This window comes from Mustela erminea, chromosome 2 (assembly GCF_009829155.1).
Source record: "Mustela erminea isolate mMusErm1 chromosome 2, mMusErm1.Pri, whole genome shotgun sequence".
Classification (NCBI taxonomy): Eukaryota; Metazoa; Chordata; class Mammalia; order Carnivora; family Mustelidae; genus Mustela; species Mustela erminea.
The window spans coordinates 116,863,937-116,882,128 of NC_045615.1; the positions used below are offsets into that span (position 1 = coordinate 116,863,937).

The 18,192-nt window shown below is 35.6% G+C and overlaps 1 protein-coding gene across 1 annotated transcript in view; it reads right to left on the reverse strand.

Annotated features, from left to right (window-relative positions):
• DHX15 (DEAH-box helicase 15) overlaps positions 1–18,192 on the reverse strand; it is a 57,396-nt gene that overhangs the window by 13,781 nt on the left and 25,423 nt on the right. Inside the window, exons 4-7 of the mRNA XM_032333995.1 lie at positions 15,633–15,792; positions 12,764–12,982; positions 7,766–7,933; positions 997–1,083 (exon numbers count right to left, since the gene is read on the reverse strand). Of these exons, the coding sequence (XP_032189886.1) occupies positions 997–1,083; positions 7,766–7,933; positions 12,764–12,982; positions 15,633–15,792 (634 nt within the window). The remainder of the gene's footprint in view (positions 1–996; positions 1,084–7,765; positions 7,934–12,763; positions 12,983–15,632; positions 15,793–18,192) is intronic.

Below are 18,192 nucleotides of genomic sequence, written 5' to 3' on the forward strand. Positions count from 1 at the left end.
TTTTACCTTGCTTTCATAGAGCAGACAGTTTTAAAGGCTTCTGCCTGAAAAGAATCTGTCAATTTCAACATTTGATGTTCAGAGTGAACATCAAGAAAAGTATTTTGAACTTAGTCCAAAAAAAGTCAGTTACACACTGCCACTTTAAAGAGAAAATTTTCCATCAGAAACAGGAATAATACATGCAACAAATTCTCTCAATTACACCTACAAAATGTAACAAATATAACAGAAGATCTGTGAATTACAGAACATCCCCAATATTTCTTGAGCAGTCACTTCCTCTGACCGAACTGCTTGGTTTTCAGCACTGTTCAACTAGAGGTTAACATTAATAGCTTTTCAGTTACTATGCCTGGCACATAAAAGAAACACTGATATCCTTCGGTAAGTGACCAATCTATAGGAATGATAATCCTATCCCTCTAATTACTACCTCCATACTTTTTTTTTTTTAAGATTTTATTTATTTATTTGACAGGGAGAGAGATCACAAGTAGGCAGAGAGGCTAGCAGAGAGAGAGGAGGAAGCAGGCTGCCGGCCAAGCAGAAAGCCCGATGTTGAGCTCGATCCCAGGACCCAGATCGAGATCATGACTTGAGCTGAAGGCAGAGGCCTAACCCACTGAGCCACCCAGGCGTCCCAACCTCCATACTTCTTAAATGAATGCAGAAACCAAAATACTTGCCAGTGCTACAGAGAAATAAAGAACAACAACGAAAAAAACCCCAACACCACCACCAACAAAAACCAAATTAACCTTAACAGGGGAAAAAAAATACAAAACCCTAGGATTAAACATTATGCGTGGGCTTAATACATGAGATCCATAGAACAGAAAAGGTTCATTATCACCAACACCTGAAAATAAAACACAAGACAAGAAAAAAATAATTCTAAAAAGTAAACTGTACTCACTAAATGAGTAGACAGTAAGAACTCTTAAGCTAACACCAATTTAATAAAGAATACAACTAAAGTACTAAATTATGTACCTTTTGTTTTGCAAATCCAGGATCAATCACAAATACCACACCATCTATTGTCAAAGATGTCTCTGCAATGTTAGTTGACACAACTACCTGTTAAGAAATTAATGGTATATAAATTATATAGTAAATCAAGTATAACAGTAAGCCATGAAGTTTCACTAAAGAATTTCGACCCAGTAAGTAAACTAAAAATAAGGTTTCATCCTCAATGGCCAATGCAATATGAAGAAATTAATATTTAAGATCTTAAATCAAAATTTCATTTAGTCCATCACAGCAAATTCGTTTTTCAAAGAAAGATATTACTCCAGGTTATCAGTCAATCACATTGTTTTGATTATTTAAATGTAAGGATAGCATCAAAAGAAAAATATCGATGAAACAGTATAAGCTTAATTTATAATGTCTCTCTGACAGAACATTATTTTGGTTATTACCCAAAGTCCACACAACATGTATATCTTCCAATATTTTCTGGAAATATTTACAAAGGAAATTTGCATCATCAAAACTCAACATTTTAAACAAAATGGCACAGGAGGCAATGGGGGGAGAAAATCTCAAGTTATAATCCAAGAACTGGCAGATCATCAGAACTGAATGCAGATGTTTTAGCAAGTGTACGGTCTCAAAGATGTCACGGCATACAAACCAAGTGTTAATCACTTGGACCTTTTACTGCCAAATGTTTATAGCATTTACACACTAGTATGATCGTTGTGTGTATGTTAAGTGTACGATGTACTTTAGATCTATTTTAGGAAACTGGTTGGGGTTTGAGAATAACATGTCACATAATTTTTCTTTTTAAACAGTAAATGGGATACTCATTAGTATTTTTTCCTCCAAACATCTGATTTTAAGGAACAGAAAACTGCCATTAGTTGAAAATGCCTGTATATGCAAGCAAATGACATAGAAGATGAGTCAGATACAGGGCCTACTCACACAGCTTGTAAAGGAAGCTCAGACATGGACTGTGTAAATGACACCAAAGAATCACTCTGAGACTTAAGAAGGGTTTATTTCCACAGCAAAGACGAAGGAAATTTACCGAGAAAACGGCACTTAAGTGAGTTGGCAACTGTAAGGTGGGATGATAAAGAAGGTAGAACACTAGCAATAGAAGGTTGCGCTTAAACTAGGGCATGTAAGCAAAAATGCCCATAGGCACATCTAAGAAACGAAAAGGACTTACACTGCCAAAACTTACTAGAGAGCCACTGATGAGGTAATATTTTAGAATCATTCACATATAAAACCAGAATCCTTCTTTTTTTTGTACTGGGCAGTTGCAAAGACTGCAGACTAGCAAATGGTAAGAAACACGGGCCGTTTGATGTTACTGAAATATATTTTTCAGTACATTTAGATAACACGCACACGGTTCAATAATTAAAACCAAAGCAAACATAAACAAGGTATATAAGGTTGACAGGTGAATTTGAATAAATATCCTGAGTTTAATATTCTTCTACAAAGTCAAGTGTGTTGTGCTGGAAGGAGCAATGAATTTAGGAGTGGTGGCAGAGCCGGGAAGCAAACCTAGGTTGCTAAGTTATAGCAGAAAGGTTTTAAGACTCCCAAACCTCAATTTCCTTTTATAACTTCTGCATATTAATCTAGCTAAGCCAAAGCTATTAACAAATAAAATTAGGTAATAAATGTAGAAAGTCCTTATAACACACCAGCTACATGCTCCTGATTATATAAGAGGTCTTATGGTTTTCTGGAATTCTGGGGTGAAACTGTTACAGTTCTGGATATATACTTAAAGCCAGGGAAGAAATTTTTAAAAAATACATTTCACATGTTTATTGTAGAACAGAATACAATTAATGTGATAAAAATTTATTGATTCAACTGGTTCTTTACGGTTATTTGAAAATCATTTTTCTTTACAAACTACTTTTACTCAGTGGTCATGCGTCTTTGGGTATGGTGAGTGTGTGACAAACTACAGAATACTTACAAGGACGTGTGGATTTGTGATTCCGCAAGTGTTTAACAGGATTATGCCAACCTGGCAAACCCCATGTCATTATCAAACTCTAAAACAGTAGTGTTAAAAAAGACCTTAGAGAAGTATGACTACTTTCAAGCTTTTTCCCCAAAGGCTTAAAGTAAATTGGTTAGAAAAGCTTTAACATAATAAAATTTCTTCTGAATACAACTTATTTACCATACTGATTTAGCAGGTATTAAAGTATCTTTGAGAAAAAGGGCAGGGTTCTGAAACCATGGGAAGTAGGTTTGTGGACCAAAAAATGGAAAAACTCATGTAACTGTATGACTTTCATGGTGCTTCTGCCAATGACTCTATTACTAGAGCTGGAGAAGTAATACTAGCTAGGTCTAAAGAAAACACACATACATATAATACACAAGAACAAATAAATGAGATGTAAAAGTCTTCTAGCTCCTTTGAAAACTTACCAACAGAGTAAGGCAAGCCATAAGTATGTTCTAGATGTTAAGTGGCACATGATCTAATTAGGAACTGGTCAGAACACAAAGTGATCCTGAATTTGTCAAGGGACCTACATATGACCAGTGGAAATATATATAGATGGTACAAGACTTCTAGACTGTAACATGGCAGTAAGTGTTCAAAGAGCCCTAAAAAGTGTTCAAACCTCATTGACCAAGCAATTATTTCAGGTAAATAACCCAAATAACCCCTATATATAGAATAAACCCGTGGGAAAAAGTTTGACACATTTTATGTGTTTATGTTAAGTGTGTTAAGATTAAACTTTATCTAGATTTATCCCCTTCCCCCTCAATAACATGCCTTGCAATGAAATCTACTTTGATTTATTTCAATAATTCCACTTCAAAGTAGTAGAACTGAGAGTACCTGAGTTGCTCTACTTGAATTCTATTTGGACACAATAATGCATTTAGGTTCAACTAGTTTGGTTTTTAGTCCCCAGGGAACTCTGTGGGGGTCACCAATTCAGTAAGGACATTAACTTCTTTATTTGTCCACCTCCCAGCAGTACCACACTAAGTTATCTTCAGATAGTGGATCATTAAGCCTCTCTTTAAAACTATAGAACCACCACCACAAGGGCCATTTCTCTTTTTTATTGAGCAGTGTATGCTTTGAGCCATGTTAATTAGTAAACTGTAAGATAAGCCACAGAAAAATCAGCTATCTGTATGGACAAAATTAATAAAAACTAAACAAAATCAAAGAATAGTTACTAGGTTTTAATAACACCAAATCTATTAAATAGCAATTGTAAGACGTACTCAAAAGATGTACATAAGTAATTTACTGATGAGTAAACTTTAATGTTTATACAAAACTGTAGCTTGAACTTAACCTCAAATATCTGAATAAATGTCAAGCATGATCAAAACAAGTAAAATGATCTACCCTCACAAAAATACATGCATTCCCAACCTTTCTCGATCATTAAAAATTTTTAAACAGTTCACCAGCAGTGCTGTGTTAGAAGCTCACATAAAAGGAATTCAGTAACTATTTGTAAAAGGAATGCTAGTTAAGTCCCCAATGCCTATAAAACTTTATCTTTAATATAGTCTACATTTTAAAACTTTAATACTAAAAGGCTGCTTTGTAGGTTTTACCTCAATCACATTATAAACTCTATTTTACATAAATTAATACTATCAGTAAGATAACAAATAAGGTACTACCTCACAAAATGTGTCCAAATGTACAGAATTATACTTATTCTGGCAGAATTTTTTAAACACCTATTAAATATTCTCTTTGTTCCAAACATTTTAACTTCTTACATTCTACTTTATGTTATTATCCTTCTAGTAGAACAAATTTAACAAAGAAATCAATGAAATCGTATTTGGTTTTACACAACTGGAAGCAGACCATACATCCCTAAATATTCCGTCGTACTTTTAAATCAGTTGTGAGTATCAGTTACTGACAGTGAATTCACACTTGTGAATAAACGCGCCATTCTATAAACTGGCAGAATAATGAATTCATGACAGAAGAAGGAAGCCTTGGCCTCTAGTCCTTTATTTTATAAGAAGGATATTATCAAAGTTGTGACATTTCTTTTTAAAGACAACAGGAAAACAGCAACCAACTGCCAGTTCTTCCTGTTCCAGTATGCAACCACTTTCCCTCACATAACCTGCGTGCATCTTAATTCCTCCCCATCCTCCTTCCCCACAGTCCCAACAATCCTTCAGACAGCTGTCTAACCCAGCCAGAGCCATGGGACTGCCGGTCACCTGCTCTTCCTGCGCCAGTTGGTGCCTGGACAGAATAATTTCCTACTCACTCTGGTTCTCAGCTGACACTCCCACCTTCTTACAGGCAGTTTCCCCATCCAGCACCAAAAACATGACTAGATGAGTGAATCCTCCTCTGTGACTGCTTATTTTTCCTTAAACATGCCCCACATGAGACTGACAATCCAACTGCCAAAAAGTCCTCCCTCCCTCTCCTGGGATCATGGTTGGGGGCAGGGGGCGCAAGCGGGGGAATGGGTGCTTGTACGCATCTGTGTGTTTGACAGTGTTCTCAGCGTCTAAGATGAAGCTCATTCATGCCAAGAGAGAACATGACTCCCCACCAAGAGATCCTATTGTTTTAGCTGAATGAAATACCACCAGTAGATGAAGCAGCACTATAACCCCTGGTTTGACTCTGAACTGAAAGCCCACAATGGGATCCCAAAGTGAGCCCACCCACTGGGGATGCCAGTGGTCCCCTCATCATCTGTGGCCATCAACACACATATATCCAACTACTGCTAAATCACTCTTTTCAGTGAGACAAAATTCTCCTCAGTATCCTCGGGATTTACAAGAACACAAAAGGTAATACAGTTAAATTCTAATTCATGCGCTTAAGTTGTAGATCCTACAAAATGTATCCTGTACTGGACTTATACCAGACTGAAACTAAATTTCCAGTAAACTTGTAATTAACAGTAAAGAACTCAGATTTGTGAAATACATTTCAATAAGCTCAGGCCCATACTTCTCAAAGTAACCTAAAAACGATATGAAAAGAGCTATATGAAAAGATACACAAATACGGCAAATCTTGCTCAGTGGTTAAAAAAAAAAATCTAATCTTAAATGCAGATATACAGAGTGTACATGATTTTAAGAAAAATTAAAAATTATCTGCCTACAGTCTATTCTTTATTATAAAAATGTTTAAGAAAACAGCTACTTTATTTATACATCCACTGATACAGAATTAAGCTAAAAATTCCAAAGAGAATAAGCACTTTTCAGTCAAAAATTTCAACTTCAAAATTACATACTAAAGCTATCACTTAGAACTTCAAGTTTTCCCCAAAGCTGAGTATGCACATAAAGTAAAATGTTATTAACATTTTAAGATGGAAAAATTTTAAATGGAAAAAAGGTTTTAATGTGTTTTACAGACAGCACTATGACAAAAATAATTGGAAAGTTCAACATAATGAAGCTATGATCACACTGTTTCTTCAAAAAAGTCATATTTACTACTCCAGCCGATCTATGAAAATCTCAGAAGCTGATTTTTTTTTCCCTATCAATCGCTTGTTGATTTACATTCCACTAGGCTGGTGTTGTATATCCTTTTGGTAGGTTCCTTCAATTTGAAAAATGTATTTAGTTCATTTAACTTACACAGCCATATAAAGGTATTAGTAGCCCTGATATATTTAAGTATCTTTATAATGTGTAACTTTTCAGTAATGATAAACATTAGCAAAAAGACTGAAACAAACAGCAGAAAAAGTTGTGGGAATCTGATAGTCCTGAATATAGAAATTAGAAAGCAATCACTTCCAAATCTAACTGACAAATAAATCATACCTAAGTAATATTTCAAAAGTTTTTTCTACAGGAATATACTCAAGGAATTTATAGCAGTTACCATGAGGGACTAGTTTATTCTAGATACATTAGTAGTCTGTGTACACAAAACTTAATCCTTGATAATAATCCCCCAAAGTGATGACGTAAATAATACCCACTTAAAAAAAAAAACCTTAAGAATCTTACCAAAATTCATATTCAGCAGCTATTTAACCTAGTAAATGACTAATTCCACTAATGTTTTTCAAACATTTTCAAACAATGTAATTTTATTTTTGAAGAACCTACTAGAACCTCCAGCTCTCAAAATAAAATAAAAGCATAGTTTTTTTTTTTTTATAGTTTTTTTAAACTAAACTTCAACTCAGATCCCCTTCCCCTCCCAACAAAGAGCCCAGAAACAGGTTTAGAAAAACCCTTGCCCCTTCCTATGCCAGGTAAACATCCATACTAAGAGAATCTGGCATTCCTGCCCTAAAGAAACCCACATATTTATGCAATGCAGCACGATGAATGCTATTATCAGAAATCTGCGCAGTTAGTTATTTCATACCTACAGACATGACAATTGGTTAGGTCTTTAAGAAGATTCTAGGCAGAAGCCAAGGCACTGAAGAAAAAAGTGCTTAGCTTTTGCCAAGTGACTTAATGGAGAGAAAGACAACACTTGATCATCTCTTGCTTTTCTTAACCCACCCTAACCAAGCACCCATTTACTAAGGAGGCGTTTCCTGTGGGGGATGGAAACAGTGCTCTCACTACTCTAAGGTCAAAAGATAAAATCCCACCAAAATACACTTTTTTTCTATTTACTTTTGAAATACAGATTATTTTGTAGTGCGCAACTCAGATCACCACCACCCGTAACTTAGTACTTAAAAATTCAACAGATTCATATCTCACCGTTCTGTGTTAATGAAACATTTATAGAGAATATTTCAATGCTAACCTTTCTTCCAATTGCTCCATTCTGCTTTTTTGGAGGCGGAGGCTCAAAAATGCGTTGTTGCTGCTGAGGCGGAAGTGTAGAGTATAACGGAATGATTTTAATGTCACCAACTTCAGGGCCCAAATCATCTACCTCGCGCTTTATTCTCTTACAGGCTTCATCAATTTCCTACAAAATAAAAGGCTGAGTGTAAAATCAAAACAAATGCACACTGAAACATTTAAGTATTTATCATAATCTTATTAGTTCTATGACGTTTACTTTGAATTTGGTAAATCAAAACTAAGTTATAAACTTCATTGGGATTTCCAAAACTATTGAAGGAATTTTGATTTCTGTACTCAAATAGACAACTATTTATTGGCACTCCACACTCTTTTCTTCTAGTCAAAAGTCCTAATTAAATTCCCAACAAATTGTACTGAAATTAAAATTATTCACCAAGGAATATTTAACTGCACTCATAACCTTTTAAATTTTTACAATCTAAAAGAAATTGATGGGCTAGATATTTTAAATAAGCCAATTAGGCTTTAATGTCACATATCACTAACGTGATTATATGGAAGATTTGCTTCATTGTGCCTAATGAGAACAAACACCTTTATAGTATCAACACAGATATTTAAAAGTAGGTAACCCAAATAACTTAGAGCGTCTTCAAAAAATTTCCGACCACAGAAAATAATTTCCAATGCATTTGCATTCATCTCTACGTTTTAAAGAGAGGACTCAATAAATACTCAAGAGTGTTGGGAGACAGAGAAAGAAAGGTTAGGCGGAGGCTCTACAGCAGTGGTAAAGGGACTTAAAAAGAGGGGGCACGGGGAGAGAGCAACAATTTAACTTTTACTAAAGCATTAATTTGGTTAAATTCAGAAGTATGTTAAATGATCTGGCAGCCTGTCCAAGGCACGACCCAATCAGAAGGTATCAACAAATTATCTCTTACTCAAAAATCAGAATGATTAAAGAAAAGAGGGGGGAAAAATTTCTTATCAGGTAAATGTAGTCTGTTATTTTATTATATTAAACTAAAATTATCTTCCTTCAAATGATTTTATCAAAGTGTAACTCTGTTTTCATGTTAAAAAATACAAAGTCTTTGGATACTTAAGACCAAAAGATTTTTTCACCCTCTGTTTCAAACATAGCAGTTCTCTTAAAAAACAGTAAGAGGGTTGAAAATTATCATGTAGAAAATTATTATTGAAGATTCGATGTTCATATTTCCCTCTGAAATCTGAAGTTTCTAAAAGAAAATGAAAGAATGCTACTGACTGATAGAAAAAAATATAACAAAACAAGTATTTTTAGGAAAAAAAAAGCATTTAAATGCTGTGTCTAGATTAGAATGCCCCCTGCTGGTATGCAAATACAAAATTAGATCTCTTCCAAATAAAAAAGATTTGAATTTAACTCCAAATTAGATTTTTCTAAAATAAAACATAAACACACGAAAACTGATGCCGATATTCAGAATACTGTTTTAATTTAGCTAACTTAGCCAGATATTTGACTAGAAAACAGAAGTTTCAAAGTCTCTAAACCTCCAGATTTCATTTAGAAAACGAACTGCCTCAGTGTACGTTTTCAGATTCCAGAATTTTAGCAAGGTAATTCTAACTTTATACTTTCCAATCTGTCAAATATGTATACAGATAAAACAAAATCACTACTGCATGGGATATAAAGATATCCCTAGTGATGGGAGGGGGGAAAAAGTCCCACACCACTTGTTTTTCACACAAGCAAGGTTCTAAACACTTAGTTTTAAAACTGCAACAAATTTTTCCTAAAGTTCACCAAACTTCCATAGTCAACATTAAGTTCAGGAGAGCACAAAGCTCATTGACATTCAGCAGCATAAAGCAACCATCTGCTCAGGGTTGCTTACTTATGAGCAATATTAACTACTGAGACAGAAGCTCAAAAATTTTTAAGACTTTCAGCCCCAAAAGTATTAATATATGTGAGTAAATAAATTTGAACCACTAATTTGAGGAGGCTGAACGCACTGTATATGGAAAAGGCATTTTACTCAGCAAAATCGAAGATAAAATAACCTGCTGCTTAAAGAATGGTTTTAACATCTTCACGTAATCCCTGACAAACAATTGATATTTCAATTATAATCATTCTTATCTAATTGAGAAGTGTAGCTCTCCTAAGGACTTCCACTAGGCAACACACTTCATTTTAATCACAAGTCCAGATTTTATGTATTAACATAGAATTACCAAAAACTATTCTAGAATTCAAATCTTTCTCAACATTTCACCAAGACTGCTCTCCTACTCCCAAATTAACTCAGATTACTACAGATGCATTATTGTTTAAGCAGTCAAAGCGGTAAAATGCTCTTAAAAATCATTTTAAAACTTCCTAAGAAAACTGAATTTTACAGGTGCTATTCAAATTTATGAAAATAAGAATAACAAATTCTGAGAAATTACCATTTAATTGACCACATGAAAATAAAATAGGTTCACAGATATGAAAAACAGTAATATGATATATCTTTAAGTCAGCTTTACTAAACACAATCAGTGAAACAAAATACATTAGGTACTCTGCTCCTTTCTCCCTAAAGATCTTCAAATTCAAGACTAGTCACCTAAAGATGATTTTTAAAATGTAGCAGAACAAACGCAAACCTAGTTCACAATCACAGTCAATAACTTTACTGGAAACATACTCCAGCAGACATTTGAAAACCATGGGGCTTGCTCCCTTCCTTTCCCCAACGACAGCATACATAGCTGCCAAAACATCGAGTACAAGAACTTAAAGCGTAGGAAAGCTTCTCAGGTCCTCACCATGAGACCATCTGATATTTCTGATAAAATTCTAATATGTTTAGTTATCTGAACATAATGGCTATTTTAGAAAATACACTATGCAGTCCTCTAGATGAAGCAGGGAACTAGAGCCCAGGCATAAAAGGACAAAATGAATACAACTGCCTAAAGACTGCATTACTGCCTAAATACCATTTATATGCCATCAAAAAAGCATTTGGTACTCTTGCTTACAAAATATATAAAAATTCTTCCATTCAAAATGCATAAAAAAGACTAGTACCAACATAGATCTATCTGTAAAACTGAATTTGCAACACATTTTATTTCCCAGAAGAACAAGTGTGATTCTTAACTGGGAATAATTTTCCACCCAGGGGGCATGTGGCAATGTCTGCTGACATTTTTGGTTGTTACAACTGGGGGAGACAATGTTATGCATCTAATGAGTAAAGACCAAAGATGTCACGATGCACAGGTTACCCTGCAACAAAAAAACTGATCAGAACCTATCATGTAAATAGCGCTGAAGTTGAAAAATCCTGTTGTACAGTAAAGAACTATGGCCAATGGGGGTACAAATCATAGCTCACATAAATACTGAAGAAATGCAGGGAAAAAAAATTACTCAACACTTATAGCTCTTAAAACAATAGCATCTGCTGGTATATTATGTGTTATCAAACATTCCTGTAGAAATTGAATACAAATAAAATAATTTACATTCCAATGGAGGCAGGCAGTCACACAGGAGACCTCTGATTTGCCATCTGGGAGAACTAGGGCAATTCCCCACAACAGTGTTTATAGTTGTGTCATTAATGTACTACAGGAATTATGTGGGTTTAAACATCCCTCTAGGACAGGGACCTTTAAACCTAGGGAAATATAAAAAGGGCCCACAGACCTCACTGAAGTTGCAGATTGCTGTATTTCACCAAAGATTTCACCTATCTCAGCAAGTCTGCAAGAGGGCCAAGAACTTGCTTGCCTCCCTTCAGCAGGCAGTTCACTGGCCACACTTCAGAAAAAATGTTCTGGGGCAGGGGCCAGACCTTTTATTGTAAAGGGCCAAAACAATTTAGGCTTTGCATCCATGTATCATCTCTGTTGCACATTTTTGTTCTTACTTAAAACTGTTGAAAAATGTAAAAACAATTCCTAATTCGTGGGTCATACAAAACCTGAAGTAGAAGGGATGGCACCTGTAGCTATTTAAATTTAAATTATAAAAATGCTGCAATATTAAAATTTAATCCCTCCTCTCACAGCCACATTTCAAATACTCAAAAACCGTAAGATTTCTGGTGACTACCATATTCAACAGCACAGACACAGAACATGTCCAGCACTGAAGAAAGGTCTGAGGGGACAGCGCTACTCTAGAACCTCACCACTCAACCCTGGACAGCTTCAGCATTACTTGGAAGCTTGTTAGCAATATAGAATCTCAGACTCCACCAGATCTATTGAATCAGAATCTGCAAATTTTCTTAGTGATCTGCATGTGTGTTAGTTTGAGAATCACATTCTAGAAAATTCATAAAACCTACTGAAACAAAGGACAAGGCCTTAAGAAAACCTCTAGTAAAAGGCTCTCTGAAACTTTCTTATCCAGACAGCTCTTTCCTGAACTTTACCTTGAGGATGTCACAGCACACCTTTAAATCTGTGGGAAATAAATTTAAAAAATGCAGCACCTGAGAATAAAATGTGTATCTTAAAATGAGGTAAATTCTAACTAAGAAATTTCAGTGATGCTTCTAATCCTTAGTAAAGGCATGGAAAACAAAACCAAAACACAAACATTTGTTTTGATGTTGAATGGGCACCCAAGTCACTCAAAAGCTAACTGACTAGGACAATCTGATTTTCACAGCAGCTGTGTGGTTCAGGTTCTTGCTTTACCACACCACTACTTACCACTCAGGTCTCTCCAAAGCTGAGATGGCAATCACTAAACCTTGAAATTCTAAGAGCATTTAACATTCTTAGGATAATTAACAAACACCAACCGTACAAAAGGGTATTCATAGAGTACAGAGACAAAGGGGTTATATATGTCATACATAAATACAATCAACTTGAAGAAAAACCTTAAAACTTGGGATAAGAAATACATGGTTAATACAAGTTCATAACAGTTGTATAATTTAATATGCTAAAGGCTAAATAGTGAAGCAAATAATGACTATACCTCTTGACCAGTTAAGAAAAGTAGAAGATCTCCCTCCTCCTCTTCACACATATGAATTTGGATCACTGTTCGAATGGCAGCTTCAAGATAATCTCTCTCTGGTTCAGGAGTATAAAAGATCTCAACAGGATGTGTACGCCCAGGAATAGTTAAGAGAGGACAGTTATCAAAGTAAATTTGGAATTTCCCTGCATCTAGAGTAGCGCTCATAACTATAACCTGGAAAAAAAAAAAAAAAAACCAAAAACAGTGAATTATTTGAGATTGTCTTCAAGGATTCTTAAATGCTCTTAAGGAAAAAAGATAAGTAACGGTTACTGTTCTATATATAATATATATATTCTATATATGTTATTTAAAAACCTATAAAAATCCTCATACAAATTAATTATAAAAAAATCAAATGCTGGGGCACCTGGGTGGCTCAGGACATTAAGCATCTAACTCTTTTTTTTTTTTTTAAGATTTTATTTATTTATTTGACAGACAGAGATCACAAGTAGGCAGAGAGAGGAGAAAGCAGGCTCCCCGCTGAGCAGAGAGCCTGATGTGGGGCTCTATCCCAGGACTCTGGGATCATGACCTGAGCCGAAGGCAGAGGCTTTAACCCACTGAGCCACCCAGGTGCCCCAAGCATCTGACTCTTGATTTCAGCTCAGGTCATGATCTCAGAATTCTGAGATCATCCCCCACCCCCAGCTCAGTAAGGAGTCTGTTTAAAGTTCTGTTCTCTCCCTCACTGCCCCTCCCCCCAGTTCATGCTCCCTTTCTCTAAAATAAATCTTAAAAAAAAAAAAATCAAACACAGAAACGCTGAGCTGTAGTAAAAGTTACTAACATTTTAAAAAATTAGAAAGAAAACTCAATATCCAATAAACTACATCTTCATGAAACAATACCTGAAAACCCAAAGTTCATAAAATGTTCCTAACACATTTAGTTTTCATAATATGTAAAAGGGATTGATAAAAACATTAATACACAGTATAATTACTACTGTATTAAGACGGAAAATGATAACCTTGCACACAAGAATAAACAGGAAATGCAAAAAAGAAAAAAACATCAGTGGCACAGGTATAAATTTTCTCCTTCTTCCAAATCACTTTGAATAAGTATGACTTCTTCAGAAAAATTCCTACATAGGGATTTTCTACACTGTTGTAAAAAGCCACAGCCACAAAAGGCCATTTAGGGGTTAGGGTTAAGGGCTACAACACAGGGCAGTCACCCCCACCCCCCACAACATAAATCACACGTTACAGGACCCATTAAAAAGTTTACTTAAAAAGAAGGCACCCCATAAAACATTCTACTACAGAGTAATTTCTACTTTGACTTTCTTTCTTAAAAGCTTTAATAACCCACACCTGATTTCACTTATATGTGAACTCTAAAGAACAAAAAGCAGAAACAGGCCTATACATACAAAGAACTGGTAGCTGCCAGAAGAGGGTGGAGGGATGGACAACATAAGTGAAGCAGAGTAGAAGTGTCAAACTTCCACCTATGGAATGCATAAGTCATGCGAATGAAAGGTACAGCATAGGAAATATAGGCAATGGTATTTTAATAGTGTTGTATGGTCACAGATGGTAGCTATACTCGAGGTGAGCACAGCATAATGAATGCAGAGTTGTCATTACCAATCACTATGCCGTACATCAGAAACTAAGATAACATTGCGTGTCCACTATACTTCAATTAAAACAAAACAAAAACTTCAACCGTTCATAAACTTTAATCAATAATGACAGCATTAATTTTTTAAATACATTCTTTAAAAGCATAATTTTAATTTATAGGCAAAAACATACTAAGATAACAATTGTTTTAAGACCCAGAATCTTTCTGCACCGTGTACAATCCCGTTAACACATATATGCTAACAACTGAATGAGCAGCCCAAGCTCCAATAAACGGTACAGACACACAATTCATGGGGTGCCTGGGTGGCTCAGTTCATGATCCCAGGGTCCTGGGATTGAGCCCCTGATCAGGCTCCCCGATCACCGGGAAGCCTGCTTCTCCCTCTCCCACTTCCCTTGCTTGTGTTCCCTCTCTGCCAAATGAATAAGTAAAATATTTTAAAAAAAGAGAGAGAGAGAGAGAGAGGCACTTCCTAAACTCGAGGCAAAAAGGTCAGAAAATTCAGTCTGTTTTAAGCCCTTATAAACGGTTTTAACACTGGCCAGGGTAGTGGCAATATAACAGAAAGAAGAAAAACCCAAGCAAACTAGGTGAAGTGAACACATTTCTGAGGAAAGGCTTGCTTGTTCTGGGTATAGCTGTTCCTATTACCCAACATGACGAGTTATAATGGGTGTGTTTATGTTGAAGCAGGACAAAGATTTGAGGTTTCTATATTTAATGAAAGGTAGGGTAAGCAGGGTTATTAGATCACTAGAAAACAGGCAGGTTAGAAATGGAAAAGATCTGGCTTAAAAATACATTACTAAAAAGTGAAATCATGGGGTGCCTGGGTGGCTCAGTGGGTTAAGCCGCTGCCTTGGGCTCAGGTCATGATCTCAGGGTCCTGGGATTGAGTCCCGCATCGGGCTCTCTGCTCGGCAGGGAGCCTGCTTCCCTCTCTCTCTCTCTCTCTGCCTGCCTCTCCATCTACTTGTGATTTCTCTCTGTCAAATAAATAAATAAAATCTTAAAAAAAAAAAAAAGTGAAATCATACCAAGAACACACATGAAGACACAGTTACATACCTTAGAAACAAAGAAAAGTAACAATGTAGGTACTTACTGGTTACTTGTTTTACAGCTGGTATTTTATAGGTGATTAGAATGATTGGCATATATCCTGTTTTTTAAAATATACCTTTTTTAATGAAATAAATGAGTAAAAAAATTATTTCACCTTTAAGTCTGATCTCTGTCTTACAACTTCCTTCAGAACACCCATGAGGATATCTGTAGCCAAAGTCCTTTCATGAGCCTCATCAAGAATTATTACTCCATAACGCTCCAGGAGGGGATCATTCATAGCTTCACGAAGTAGCATCCCATCAGTCATATACCTATATTCACAAAAAACAAGTTGGCCAAGGTTCATTTAGAACATTTTAAAACTCAACTTCATGACATGCAAAGACATCAGGAAAATCAAAATTAAATTTTTCCCAAAACAAATTGGGCTATTGTTTCATAATCAGTTGCAAAATTAAACATGAATAAAAATTTCTAAGAGTATCAAACAAGCTATACACTACCAAATTTTGTCAGGTGAGACTGTAATACTGAAATGCATTAAGAAAACGAGATTAAATCTGCTTATGGAATATAATTAACACATGGTTTCATACAAATGCCAAAGCCAAAATGCATCACTTAAGTGAGTTTCTCAAAAACAATTTAAAACAAAAATGTTCAACTTCCAAAACAAAAGAAGTCACTTTAAGTTGTTTTATAATACCGTATCACTAAAATGTTACCACAATGCAAATGCACATTTCTTTAAAGCCGTATTAGTAATTCCCCACTTAAGCCAACAGGCTTCCTTGGTTCAAAAGGGTTGAGACAGCACAAAAGTCTACCATCTGTTTGCCCAGTCCCGTCCAATTCAATGACATAATGGCAAGCACAAAAAGGAATACATTCATGGAGTAAGGGGCAGCATTAGCACTACAGAAATGTTGATAAATATGAGAGATACAATAGGACAAAGACATCCCCTAAATCAATGCAGAGAGGGAAAGGAGATTTAGAGATGGCTCAAGATAAAACAGCTAATATGGCACGTGATGCAGGATGGTTTGGTTTGCAAGTGGTGTTATGGGCCAGCCATCTCCCATCCATTCTACTCTGGCTGCTACTGTCACTAAGAGAAAACAACTATCCCTAGAGTTTGGCACACGGACAAAACAAAGTCTGCCTGTATAGGCTAAAGTCACAGTTCATTCAATTCAAGATTTACAAATTTAAAAGCAGTATAAAAATGAGACGTCATCATTTCTAACTTCACCATTTTGGGGTTTTTATTTTTTACAAATTAGTCTAACCTAATCTTTCATGGACTAACTTGGTATTTTTAGCTAATGTGATTTTCTGGAGCAGTTAAGTTCACTAAATTGACAATGTACAGCAAAAGTGAACTGTTCTCCTTATTTCACTTTAACTTAATTCTAAGTTTAGTAAGACTTTGGGCAAACAAACCCATCCTTACTCTATATATTTTAGCTTCTTATTTGACCATATTTTTTAAAGTAAACTACATTTCTGCAATTAACACAGAATTACCTAAAGATTATTTTATATTAAGACCATGAAAGAAAAAAACAGTGCCAATTAAAATATGACTCAATGGCTTAATGACAGTGCAGCATAGTGCATGAATCAGCTACACTATAGCCTCTAGCTGCTTTAGCTGCTTTGAAATATCTCTGATCTATTTGAGGACATTTAGTAATTCCTCCTGACTTCAGCTGTTAATTACTGACATGAAATAGGCAATCCTTTTGCACATTATCTCAGTAGCGAAACATAATACAGTATCATCTGCTTGTGTGTAACTTCCTCAGATTCCACAAAGCTCTTGTCTGTTCTTGGGGGGGGGGGGGAATGAACTGGTTACTCTTTGAACAATAAATATTTGCTTAAATACTATCAAATGTACACCATGCTCAGTATCCAAGCTTACTCATTCCAACATGGAATCCCAGGATAATCTTTTTGAATGCATTTTATGGAATTAGCAAATAAACCCAGTACATGTAGTTCCAACAATAGTGCATTACTTATCTGAAGTGAAATATGTACAGCTAGATCAAGTTCAAGCACTCACAGGCAATAACCACCACCAAATCGCTACCAGTTTATAAGACTCTCAGACTGTAAAAATGTACCTCAATCTCAAATACTAAAAATATGAAAAAGTCACAGAACTGATAAAAGTACCAGGCTTTAACTTGAAAACTCCTTGAAACTTGTTAAAAAAAAAAAAGTCACCCTCTTTATTTTGATCTTTACCCTCCTTACACTCAAGCTTCACACAACTACAACAGTGCAGAGGCATTTAAAAGCACAGCTAACCCCAATGCTCATTCTTTTAGATTTTTCTGAGGGAAAATGTTGCAAAGGGCAGAATACAGATATTGTATGTTAATGGAACTCCTATCTGTCTTGTTTTATTAGGAAGTACGTATAATATATGTACTAAGTTAAACGGTCAACTAAACCCTCTGACTTCCAGACTCCAGAGACAGACTCCTAACAGGTGTCTCAGCATTTGATCATCACACAGTGATCTAATTCTGAGATGTTACTGTTACCTCTCCTGCACGACAGGAATGTAGGAAGTCTGCTGTTTGTGTAATAGAAAGCTTCGGAAAAAATTACATTTGTAGGGGCACCTGGGTGGCTCTGTCAGTTAAGCGTACCAACTTTTGGTTTCAGCTCAGGTCATGATGTCAGGGTTATGA